Raw genomic sequence first — 13,373 nt, forward strand, 5'->3', positions numbered from 1 at the left:
CTGTAATCCCAGCTACTCAGGAGGCTGAGGCAGGAGAATCACTTGAACCCGGGAGGCAGAGGTTGCAGTGAGCCGAGAGTGCGCCATTGCACTCCAGCCTGGGCAACAGAGCGAGACTCGTGTCTCAAAAAAAAAAAAAAAAAAAAAAGAATGCTCACAAAGCACAAAGAACCCTGCTTGTTTCTGTGTCTCTGCCTTTGTTCACACTACTTATCCAAATACTATTCATGGCTCAGGTTAATCATCAGTAGGCATTCTAGAAGGCTCTTTACCCATATCTCATCCAAAGGAATAATATTACAATGAAAGCATTGTAGGTACTTTTTTTTTTTAAGGACATCTTTATTGAGCTATAACTCTCATATGTAGGTGCTTTTGGCTGTAGTAGCAGAGGAAGTGGTCTTGACAAAGAATTTGCAATGGAAAAAAATACACTGTCATGTCCTGCTTCTGTCATGGATGGGCCACAAAGACCATGTGGTCCCACAATATTACAATACCATATTTTCACTGTACCTTTTCTATGTTTAAAATACTCACCATTGTGTTCCAACTGCCAACAGGATTCAGTAAGTCCCACACTGTGCAGGTGTGTAGCCTAAGAGCAATAGCCGATGCCATAGAGCCTCAACGTGGTATAGGCCCCACCATCTACGTTTGTGTGAGTAAATTCTATGATGCTTACACAACAACAAATTTGCCTAACAAGGCCTTTCTCAGCGACACATGACTGTATGTCTAAAGCAGTTTTTTCATAAAAAGTAGAGGTCAGTAAGAGGGTTAGGAAATTCTAGTTACTTGTAGGAGACATTAAAATATATACTGCTTTTGGGCTGAGCACAGTGGCTCACACCTGTAATCCCAGCACTTTGGGAGGCCGAGGTGGGAAGATCATGAGGTCTGGAGTTCAAGACCAGCCTGGCCAACATGGTGAAACCCCGTCTCTACTAAAAGTACAAAAATTAGCCGGGCATGGTGGTAAGCACCTGTAGTCCCAGCTATTCAGGAAGCTGAGGCAGAAGAATCACTTGAACCTGGGAGGCAGAGGTTATAGTGAGCTGAGATCGGGATACACACACAAGAGTTTTTCTAGCCCCCAACTCTATAATATTGCTCAGATTTTAAACAGAAGTGAAGTCATAGTCTGCAGTGAGGGAAAGGAAAGGAAGGCATGTACGGTTGAGGTGGGGTCCACAGCCGACTGGGACCGAAAAGCCGCTGGGCCTCTTTCATCGGTACTGCAGAGAGGCTTGGAAGAGTTGTCTAGCGTGCACCCACTCCAGGGCAGTTGTGCTGCGGCTGCCACATCACCAGCACTTAATGGAACACAGGTTTCTGTGTGGATGGGCACAGCATGCCCAGTGAGGTGATGCAAAGCAAGTGAGTGACACAGGCACGCTTTGAGCAGCCTTTCCTTGGTGACCAACACGTTTCGCCGCCTGATCATGCCTTGGATTATGATGGTGGCCTCTGGTGGCACCTGGCTTGAGTCATAGACAGCAATTTCTGGCACAGAGGCACACAAGGGTCCTTGAATGTCTAAATGGTCCTGTTCTTCCAGACCCGTGAAACAAACACAGACGTGCCAGTGACACATGGAGAGAAAAGCATGTTTTAAGAAGTGTTGGGCCAGGCACAGTGGCTCAGGCCTGTAACGCCAGCACTTTGGGAGGTCGAGGCAGGCAGATCACCTGAGGTCAGGAGTTTGAGACCATCCTGACCAACGTGGTGAAACCCCATTTCTACTAAAAATGCAAAAACTTAGTTGGGCATAGTGGTGGGCTCCTATAATCCCAGCTACTCAGGAGGCTGAGGCAAGAGAATCGCTTGGACCCGGGAGGCGGAGGTTACAGTAAACCAAGATCACACTACTGCACTCCAGCCTGGGCAACGAGAGCGAAACTCCATCTCAAAAAAAAAAAAAAAGAAAAGAAGTGCTGTTGCTTTCTTTCAAAGTGTGGTGTTTATGCTGATTGTTGGGTATTTTCTGTTTATATTGGCCGTAAGCTGATTAGGAGCCTGCTTCCTTGATTGTTTTAGAAGAGAGTTTTGGTGGGGGCAGGGGCCGTAAGGGCAGAAGAATGGGCGACTGGCAGGCACTGTGGAAGAGGGTGTAGAATTGCCTCTTCTCTTCTGGAGGCAGTAGTATCTTTGTTTGCTTTGGTTTGGTTTGGTATGTCTTGTTTTCCTGGGAAGACAAAGGAAGAAGAAAATGACAGCTTTGCAGGTAAAGAAATGGAGAGGCTTCTCTCCCCCTGTACTAAGAGTAGGCTGAAGACCCATGTCCAGAAGGCTGACAGAAAGTTGGCTGGATAAAGAGCCACTGAGCTTGATGCTCAGGAATGTGAGGGGATGGCTCCACGCCGGAGAAGTGGGATACCACATTGGTCCCAGGAGCCAAGAGGACCGGGACAGGGAGACATTAAAGTGACACAGACTGCACCTTTATGGGCAGATGCCTATTCCGTGGACAGGCCACATATCTGTTGTCCATGGAGCAGTGTCCGTTAATACCGTTTTCCATTAAAAAATAAAAAGATTCAGCATCTACTTCCGAAAATAAAAAAATAAAAATCCCATCGTAGCCACACTTCTCCCACGCAGTCAGTCCTAAGTTAATTGCTCCCTCCTGCAACCTCCCAGAGTATGAGTCTGCATCTCACACAGTTAGTGCTTCATTTTCTTGTTTAATTTTTTTCTTCTTTATTGAGGTAAAATTCATATATAACAAAATTAGCCATTTGAAAGCGGACCATTTGGTGGCATGTAGTCTAGTCACAGTGTTGTGCAACCGCCACCTCTACCTCGTTCCAAAACGTGTATCACCCCAAAAGGAAAACCCATATCCATAAAGCATCACTGCCTGTATATACCCCCTTGCCTCAGCCCCTGGCAGCTGCAAATCTGCTTTCTCTTTCCCTATTTTTAGATTTACCTATTCAACTATTCTGGATATTTCATATAAACAGGCTTATACAGTGTGTAACGTTTTATGTCTGGCTTCTTTCACTTAGCATCATGTTTCAAGGTTCATTTGTGTTGTAGAATGTATCAATATTTCATTCCTTTTCATGGCTGAATAATATTTCACTGTATGGATATACCACCATTTGTTTATCCTCATCCATTGATAGACATTTGGGTTATCTCCACCCTTTGGCTGTTGTAAATAGTCCTGCTATGAACATTCATGTAAAAGTATTTAAACACCTGTTTTCAGTTATTTTCGGTATATATTTAGGAGTGGAATTGTTCGGTCATGTGGAAATTCCACGTTTAACTTTTTGAGGGACTGCCAGAGTGTTTTCAACAGCTGCTGCACCATTTGACGTTCCCACTGGCAATGTATAAGGTTTAGATTTCCATTCTTCCTCTTTTTTTTCTTTTGTATACTTTATATTCTTTCCATTATGAAGTTTACATTTCTTTACATCCTGATTGGCACATGTTAATTTGTTTTTGTTTCTTAAATACCCATCCTAGTGGGAGTGAAGTGGTATTTCATTGTGGTTTTGATTTGTATTTCTCTAATGACAAATACCATTGAACACCTTTTCATGTGCTTGCTGGCCATTTTTATATTTTCTTGGGAGCAACGTCTATTCATGTTCTTTGCCCATTTTTTAATTGGGTTGTTTGCGTTTTTGTTGTTGAGTTGGAAGAGTTCTTTACATATTCTGGATGCTAGGTGATATCAGATGATACATGTGTCATTGGATAAATGATGTACAGATATTCTTGTGTTAGCCCGTTGCATCACTATACAGAAATACCCAAGGTTAGGTACTTTATAAAGAAAAGAGGTGTAGGCCGGGCGCAATGGTTCATGCCTATAATTCCAGCACTTTGGGAAGCCGAGTCGGGTAGATCACCTGAGGCCAGGAGTTTGAGACCAGCCTGGCCAACATGGTGAAACCTTGTCTCGACTAAAAATAGAAAAAAATCATTCATAATCGCCTTCTTTGAAAAGAAAAAAAATTAGCCAGGCATAGTAGCTCACACCTGTAATTCCAGCTACTTGGGAGGCTGAGGCAGGAGAATCGCTTGAACCTAGGAGGCAGAGGCTGCAGTGAGCCGAGATCATGCCACTGCACTGCATCCTGGATGACAGAGCGAGACTCCACCTCAAAAATAAAAATAAAAATTAACCAGGTATGGTGGCATGCACCTGTAATCCCAGCTACTTGGGTGGCTAAGGTGAGAGGATCGCTTAAGCCTAGGAGTTTGAGGCTGCGGTGAGCCATGATGGCACTGCCGCCCTCCAGCCTGAGTGACAGAATGAAATTCTGTCTCAAAATATTTATTTATGCCGGGCGTGGTGGCTCAAGCCTGTAATCCCAGCACTTTGGGAGGCCGAGGCGGGTGGATCACGAGGTCAAGAGATCGAGACCATCCTGGTCAGCATGGTGAAACCCCGCCTCTACTAAAAATACAAAAAATCAGCTGGGCATGGTGGCGCATGCCTGTAATCCCAGCTACTCAGGAGGCTGAGGCAGGAGAATTGCCTGAACCCAGGAGGCGGAGGTTGCGGTGAGCCGAGATCGCGCCATTGCACTCCAGCCTGGGTAACAAGAGCGAAACTCCGTCTCAAAAAAAAAAAAAAAAAAAAAAAAAAAAAAAAAAAAAAAAAAAAAAAAAAAAATATATATATATATATATATTTATTTATTTGTTTGTTTGTTTATTTATAGTAAAACATATATGACAAAAACACTGTCCGCTTGTTTGGTGATGGTGATGCAAATACAAATGTATGTCATCACTAAGCAAGTGGCCAGTGTTTGTGCCATATATGTTTTACTATAAATACAAAATACAACATACTTTGCTATTTGGCATGGCAGTGATTTTTATGAATTAGACACCTGTGAGGTAGATGTTACTCTGCACATTTTATACTCAAAGAACCTGGGCTTGGGAGAGTTCAGATTTGCCTAAAACCACACAGCTGTTAGCTAGTAGACCCAGAATTGAAGTTTAGGTTTGTCTGGGTCCATGGTGAGTGCCTGTCCTCCACTCCATGTCTTCCCTTCCTGGGGACATAAATTGTGTCTGCTCCCAGGCCTATTCATTGGTTCATTGGGGTGGTCTAATGTCCATGGAGCGCCTGACATGTGCTAGTGCTGAACTAAATGAGCTTGAAGGAGGCGTGAAAGGGAACAGGAGAAAGCTCCTCTAGATATGAACAATATTGCATTGTTTTTACCATGCTTACAAACTTTGTGGAAGAGAGCTGAATTTTTCACCTCCTCTTTCTTATAGTCTGCTAGGGCACAGTGCCCCACAACGACTGAAATAGACTAGATTTCCTTCTCTTTTTAATGTTTAAACTTTAACAGAAATGCATGCTAGGTGTAAAAATTCAAAAAAAATCCCATCTGCCTCAATCTTGCAGCCCTCCCCAGAGGGAGTGACCTCGTCCTGTTTGGCACAAATTATTCCAGTCTTTATGCATTTGTAAGCATAAAAAGTGCACACTTTTACATGGCTATAAATGCATAAAGACTGGGATATATATAAGAATATATAATTTTAGGGCTTCTTTAGAGGGGAAAAATCCACAAATGGATCATACTTTGGATATTTTCTGCAGCTTGCTTTTTTCCACCTCAAATACATTTACGTCTCACGTTGCCCTTCCTCCTTCGCAGAGATCCTACAGTAAGGAATTGTTTGAAGAAGTTATTTCAAAGATGCGGAAGGCAGGGATCAAATCTACAATAGCGATAGAAAAATTTAAGCTGCTGGCCGAGAAGGTGGAGGAGATAGTGGCCAAGAACGCACGCGCAGAAATCGACTACAGCGACGCTCCTGACGAGTTCAGAGGCAAGTGGACTTGTCTCTTTCATGCTGATTTCTTTTGAGTTAACTGGAAATCGATAACATTACAAGAGGGCGCCCTGTGCTATTAATTTTTTAATGGTGTGCTAGAGCTGCTTTTTGAGACCATCTGTTTAAAATTACATTTGCCTATTTTTAGCTCATATTGTAAATTGAGAGGAAGAAACATCCTTAGCCTGTGTTAAAACCAGATAACAGCCCTGAAGATAGTAAGGGCAGGGCTGTCTTTGCAAGTGAGGATTCACATTTTCAAAGAATTCCAAGAAATCCTAAGACAAAGGATTCTAGCCTGCGTCCTCACCACAGAGCCTGTGAGGCCTGCTGCTGGGTCTGTCCCAGGGTCTTTCTTCTCTGTTCCCTCTCCCCAGCAGTAGCTGACAAAGGAGTGCCTTCCCCTCTACAAAAGGCAATGCATATCCCTTTATTGAAGGCTGATTTCCTTCTAAACCTGGGGGCCTCACAGGGGCCCTTTGGTTGCTGTTCCTTTGGATGGATTTTTCACTAATAGAAGGGGCTTTGTTTTGTTTTCTTTTTCGGCTCTGGGCTCTCTTATTAGCTAAGAGTTTGCTTTGCTTTGTCCCTGCAGACCCTCTGATGGACACCCTCATGACTGACCCCGTGCGACTGCCCTCCGGCACCATCATGGACCGCGCCATCATCCTGCGGCACCTGCTCAACTCCCCCACGGACCCCTTCAACCGGCAGACGCTGACAGAGAGCATGCTGGAACCAGGTAGAGGAGGTGCAGTGCTGGCATCAGTGCCAGGAGACGGAACCCAAGCTGCATCACAGAGATGAAGCAGAAGGGAAATTTATTAAATCCAGAAACTACCTGGTTTATGACACTCTGTAGAAAAGACCCAAAACACTCTTGGCCCTTTTTCCCTGCAGTCCTTCCCTCTCATGCCGCATTCCTCTGCCGTCTTCGGCTCAGTGAAGGAATGAATGGCCTTTTCTTCCCATTTATACAGAGCGACAAGCATCCTCTCTCAGGAAGAGCCCTCCCATCTGGGGCATTAATCCTCCTTTTTTTTCTTTTCTCAGTGCCAGAACTGAAAGAGCAGATTCAGGCGTGGATGAGAGAGAAACAGAACAGCGATCACTAAACCGTCCCCACCGCCCACCCTCTGCTAGACACAGCCAAGGCCAACGAGGCGGGCAGAAGCGGCGGCCGCGGCGAAGCTGCAGTTCACGTGTTGGAGGCCACGTGTGGCAAACCACCCCAGGCCCACCCAGAGCCAGCAAACACTGAGACCTGAAAGCACATGGATGAGAAGAGGAGCCCGATTCCTGTACATATATTTAAGTGACAAACACGGTCAAAAGCTTAAGGGACAAGTTTCATGGTTACGTGTGTAATAAAGCACGTCCTTCTTACGTCACAGTTTGGGGCAACGGAAATCTTTTAGTGATGGCTAATGGGTCTGGGCAGCATCCCTTCATGAATTCTTTTTTAATCCAATATCCGTTGATTTGATTGTGATTAGAGAACCTTGGACATTTTGCTGCTAAAGAATCTTTTCTCCCCTCTTCCCCCCTCCTGACCCTACTTGCACTGCTGTGGATTTTTTTAAGAGAAGCAAAAACAAAAATAAACTCCTTTCCCTGGCCCTCCAAACATATATCCTGTGAGGTAACTGTGCCTGCTACCAAGTGTTAATCCTGGGATCGTATTTTTATATCATATTCACATATTTGTTTTTTTAATTGGTGTTAGATGACATGATTAATAAAAAAGGCAAGATATTTTCAGAATTTGAATTTCAGTTTTTTTTTCTTTTGAAACGTCCCTTTAAGATTTTTTTATTCTAAACAAAATAAAATCTTGCTGCTCTGGTCCTTATAATAAGCCCTCTCTTAGGAATCTGAGGAGCAGTTGCAGCAAAATCTAAGGGGTGTAAGTGTATCAGGATTTACGTGACATACGGTATTCTGGGGAGATAAGGGTTGGGTTTTTTTTTTAATGCTATATGACAGTTCGAAACCTTTACAGTTATCCTCTGGAGGTAATTGAATTCCTCAACCCTTGGGTGTGTGAGTTTGAGGCAGGGTCATTTGTATGATGTGTTTGGCCTTACCAAAGCAAAAGAGGGTGCAGGGATGTGGGAGTATGTCTGCCAGTTTAAACACACACAGACAAACACAGCCACACGCGCACACAAGTATGAGACTTTTTGTATTACTGCTCCCTACTTAACATACTTGAATTCTTGAATTTCCTTTGGGGTTAAAAAGGATTTGAAACCATAAAGTGTTTTGAAGAAATTAAGTCTCTAAAAAAACATACTTTCTTTTTTCTTTTCCTTTTTTCCCTCCTCCACAGACAATGTCCTCTGTTCAATTCCTAACGCAAACTACAATAAATGGTGATACACATTCAGAAGAAATCTTCTTTGAGTCTATTCTTTTTTGTGGGAGAAAAAAAAAAAAAGAGAGACAGAGTGGGTGGGTAAACAAGAGCCAAATGAGTTTGCATGTGGTGAATTATCTTGCCTGGTTCCAATTAGGAGTTGCTATTTTTAAAAGAAAACTTTCTCCTTCGGGTCCATCTCAATGCTACATTCGGTTCTCATTTCACTGTTTGCTGATTTGAGGGGTAAGCTTGGTCATACTCAGTCTTCCGCCTTTCTTGAGTTTCTCTGCCTTATCTCAAGTATCTTCTCAGACCTTTAGGATTCTTCCTCAAATCCAACTCATTTTATTGGCATTTTTCTTAGGCTGTCCAGTTTAGGCAGCCATTTCTATCAGCTCGTGTAAGAACAGCAAATAGCAATAATAACAGCAAGCACTGAGACAGCATTGCCTGCACACCAGGTGCTTCGAGGCACTGACATTTAGGGTTTCATCCTCTAGGAAGACAATACTGTTATTCTAGGGTTGTTTTATTATTTTTATTTATTTATTTTTATTTAAGATGGGGTTTCACCATGTTGATCAGGCTGGTCTTGAACTCCCGACCTCAGGTGATCCGCCCGCCTTGGCCTCCAAAGTGCTTGGATTACAGGCATGAGCCACCGCGCCCGGCCTTGTTTTTTTATTTTTATTTATTTATTTATTTTTAGAAGAGTGTGATGTTTTGAGTGTCAATTACATTTTTTTTTTTGAGACGGGGTCTCTCACTGTCACCCAGGCTGGAGTGCAGTGGCGCAATCTCGGCTCACTGCAGTCTCCGTCTCCTGGGTTCAAGCAATTCTGCCTCAGCCTCCTGAGTAGCTAGGACTACAGGTATGCGCAACCACGCCCAGCTAATTTTTTGTGTATTTTTTTAATACACAAAAGTTCAGATAGGGTTTCACCATGTTGGCCAGGATGGTCTCAATCTCCTGACCTGGCGATCCGCCCGCCTCGGCCTCCCAAAGTGCTGGGATTACAGGCATGAGCCACCGTGCCCGGCCCCCTTTTTTTTTTAAAATGAATGTGAGCTCTCTCTGTTGCCCAGCCTGGCCTCAAACGCATAACCTTGCCTCCTGAATCTCCAGAACAACTGAACTGAGTCACTGCAGCTCTATTCTAGGTTGGTTTTGTTTCTTTTTTGAGGCGGCGTCTCACTGTTTCGCCCAGGCTGGAGTGTAGTGACTTGGTCTTTGGCTCACTGCAACCTCCGCCTCCTGGGTTCAAGCACTTCTCCTGCCTCAGCCTCCCGAGTAGCTGGGATTACAGGCACCTGCCACCATGCCCGACTAATTTTGCATTTTTAGTAGAGTCAGGGTTTCACCATGTTGGCCAAGCTGGTCTCAAACTCCTGACCTCATGATCCACCCACCTTCACCTCCCAAAGTGCTGGGATTACAGGCATGAGCCACTACACCTTGCCTTCTTTTTTGAAAAAATAGAGACAGGGTCTCACTATGTTGCCCAGGCTGGTCCTGAACTCCTGGGCTCAGGTGCTCCTCCTGCCTCATCCTCCCAAAATGCTGGGATTACAGGCATGAGCCACCACTCCCTGCCTATCTCAGTTTTTTAAGAATAGATCAGTGCATGGGATGTAGAGAGGGTAGATAACTTACCCAGCGTCACCTGGCTGCTTGGCTAAGAACCAGGTGTCCAGGCTTCAGAGCCCATGCCCTCAGTCTCTATGTTTGCTTCTCTTGAGCACATTTGAACTAAACAACTTGGCCAGGTGTGGTGGCGCATGCCTGTAATCCCAGCACTTTGTGAGGCCAAGGTGGAAAGAATCAGTTGAACCCAGGAAATCAAGACCAGCCTGGGCAACATAGTGAGACCCTGGCTCTTTTTTAAAAAAAAACACATATATTTAAAAATGAAGGCCAGGCACAGTGGCCTGTAATCCTAGCGCTTTGGGAGGATGAGGCATGTAGATACCTGAGGTCCCCCTTGCCAACATGGTGAAACCTCATGTCTACTAAAAAATACAAAAATTAGCCCAGCGTGGAGTTGGGCGCCTATATAATTCCAGCTACCTTGGGAGGCTGAGGCAGGAGAATTGCTTGAACCCGGGAGGCAGAGGTTGCAGTGAGCTGAGATTGTGCCACTGCACTCCAGCCTGGGCAACAGAGTGAAATTCCATCCCACCTCCCCCCCCCAAAAAAAAAAAAAAAAAAAAAAAAAAAAAAAAAAAAAAAAAAAAATATATATATATATATATATATATATATGAAATGAAAAACTAAGGAAAAAGTTCATGATAGCAAAAATTTTAGACAATATAAGCAAAAAGAAGAAAATATTCACATTCTCACCATGCAGATAATTCTGTTTAATTGGGTTTATTTTTTTTTCTTTTTTCTTTTTTTTTTTAATATATATTTTTTATAAAGATAGGGTTTCACCATGTTGGTCAGGCTGGTCTTGAACTCCCGACCTCAGGTGATCCGCCCGCCTTGGCCTCCAAAATGCTTGGATTACAGGCATGAGCCACCACACCCAGCCCTTTTTTCTTTCTTTTTTTTTTTTTATGAGACAGTCTTGCTTTGTTGCCCAGGCTGGAGTGCAGTGGCACGATCTCGACTCACTGCAACCTCTGCCTCCCAGGTTCAAGTGATTCTCCTGCCTTGGCCTCCCAAGTAGCTGGGACTACAGGTGCACGCCACCATGCCCAGCTAATTTTTGTATTTTTAGTAGAGACGGGGTTTCACCGTGTTGGCCAGGATGGTCTCGATCTCTTGACCTCGTGATCTGCCCACCTTGGCCTCCCAAAGTGCTGGGATTGCAGACATAAGCCACCACTCCTGGCCTTAATTGGGTTTACTTTTTACTAAACTTACATATCTAAGTTTAGTGCCTATAGAATTATGATCCTACTAGCCTCTTGCCTGATATTGTTTGTGTTTATCTCACCAGTGTGGACTGCTTGTCTCCTCTCCTTCCAGATTCCAAACTCTGACTTTAATCCCCCAGTTGTCCCCCCTGAATGTAATAACATGCTGCTTTATACCACCATATGCACTTGTCATTCTGAATAATTCAGAGGTTTCAAGGACCTGCCGGGTAGGACAGAGATGCAGCCAGTCTCCTGCCTGTACTATCTCTAGGGGGAAGGAAGATGGTTTGGGTTTCTATTTTTACAGTCTCAAGAGTTGCTGTTTTGTGTTTGTCTGCAGTCTGTTGATTGTGGATATTGAAATAAATCCCAAAATATATTAAAAGTAGGTCTTGACTAAAGGGAAGATTGTCAAGTAAGAGAATCAGATCGGCAGAAGAGAAATGATCCTTGAGAGAAAGATGATTAAAATAACTTCTGCCCTGTGTTGTGGCTCAGCGTGGTGTAGGTTTTAAAAAGATGTTGATCAATTATCTTTGGAAAAAAAAAAAACTGAGCACATCGTTCACTTTTTGTAACCTCTGGGTTTGGTACATCGAGTAGTGAATTTCACAGCATTTTGTTTGGGGTGAAAGTGACATGAATAGGCCTCATTTGACTACGTACTTTTTTTTGCTTGGTTGGTTGGTTTTTTTCAGAGTCTCGCTCTGTCACCCAGGCTGGAGTGCAGTGGTGTGATTTTGGCTCACTGCAACCTCTTCCTCCCAGGTTCAAGCGATTCTCGTGCCTTAGCCTCCTGAGTAGCTGGGATTGCAGGCATGCACCACCACCTCCGGTCTTTTTGGTTTTTTTTCTGTAAGTAAAGACGGAGTTTCACCATGTTGGCCAGGGTGGTCTAAGGTCAGACTCCTGACCTCAAGCGATCCGCCTACCTCGGCCTCCCAAAGTGCTGGGATTACAGGCATGAGCCACCATGCCCAGCCTCAAGGTACATTTTTGATTGAAGGAGACGTAGTAGCCTATTAGCTTGATGCTGGTATCAGCTAGTGTTGATGAAGAAAGTCATTCTGAGTTGGTCATGATAATCTGCATTTGTGAGCCTATTCTATGTGCAAGCCACTCTTACATGTATTAATTAATCCTCCTCAACCACCATAGTGGAGCTGGCACATGAATCTAGGCCATTTGGCCTTTCCAGCTTCATCTCTTCCCCAGAATCTACAAGTTCAGAATAACTCAGAATGCCCAAGGAGAGGTGGAGAAGCAGCATAGCATTCTGGAAGGGACTTTGGCCTTGAGGTCAGCTCTAGACCTAACCCTCATTTTAAATGATTAGATAACTTCAGTCTCATGCTTTCATTCATTACTAGCCACTCATGTTGATCCCAAATGTGTATCTCGAGCCCCACTTCTTTCCAGTACTGCACACCCTGGGCATCTCGGATGACTAAAAGGCCCTCAGGGCTGGGCACGGTGGCTCATGCCTGTAATCCCAGCACTTTAGGAGGCCAAGGTGGGCAGATCACGAGGTCAAGAGATTGAGACCATCCTCGCCAACATGGTGAAACCCCATAACTACTAAAAGTACAAATATTAGCCGGGCATGGTGTTTCGCACCTGTAGTCCCAGCTACTCGGGAGGCTGAGGCAGGAGAATCGCTTGAACCCAGGAGGTGGAGGTTGTAGTGAGCCGAGATTACACCACTGCACTCCAGCCTGGCAACCAAGCGAAACTCCATTAAAAAAAAAAAAAAAAAAAGGGCTCTCAGATTTAATATAACCCAACCTGAACTCCACACACATCCCCCCGGGCCCGTGCCTCTTAGTCTCCTCATCACAGTAAATGACAACTCCGTCCTTCCAAGTCACTCAGGCCACAAACCTTCGAGTCATCCTTCACTCCACTGTTGTGCTCTCCTCCTTTGTCCAATCTGTCCACAAATCTCTCTGCTCAGCCGGGCACAGTGGCTCACACCTGTAATCCCAGCACTTTGGGAGGCCGAGGTGGGCGGATCACCTGAGGTCAGGAGTTCAAGACCAGCCTGGCTAACATGGTGAAACCCTGTCTCTACAAAAAATACAAAAATTAGCCAGGCATGATGGTGGGTGCCTGTAATCTCAGCTACGTGGGAGGCTGAGCCAGGAGAATCTCTTGAACCCGGGAGGCAGAGGTTGAGATTGTGCCGCTGCACTCGATCCTGGCAACAGAGCAAGACTGTGTCTCAAAAGAAAGAAAGAAAGCACTTTTTGAGTTTGGAACAAAAATCTCTCAGTCACATTCGGTGGCCTCCCAAAGTGCTGGGATTACAGGC

General features: G+C 44.6%; 1 protein-coding gene across 1 annotated transcript in view; it reads left to right on the forward strand.

The window, feature by feature from the left end:
* UBE4B (ubiquitination factor E4B) overlaps positions 1-8,228 on the forward strand; it is a 147,546-nt gene extending 139,318 nt beyond the window's left edge. Inside the window, exons 27-29 of the mRNA XM_037730769.1 lie at positions 5,652-5,826; positions 6,428-6,574; positions 6,886-8,228. Of these exons, the coding sequence (XP_037586697.1) occupies positions 5,652-5,826; positions 6,428-6,574; positions 6,886-6,947 (384 nt within the window). The 3' untranslated portion in view covers positions 6,948-8,228. The remainder of the gene's footprint in view (positions 1-5,651; positions 5,827-6,427; positions 6,575-6,885) is intronic.
* Positions 8,229-13,373: the final 5,145 nt, after the last annotated feature.

Source organism: Cebus imitator, unplaced genomic scaffold (genome assembly GCF_001604975.1).
Source record: "Cebus imitator isolate Cc_AM_T3 unplaced genomic scaffold, Cebus_imitator-1.0 Scaffold15, whole genome shotgun sequence".
NCBI lineage: Eukaryota > Metazoa > Chordata > Mammalia > Primates > Cebidae > Cebus > Cebus imitator.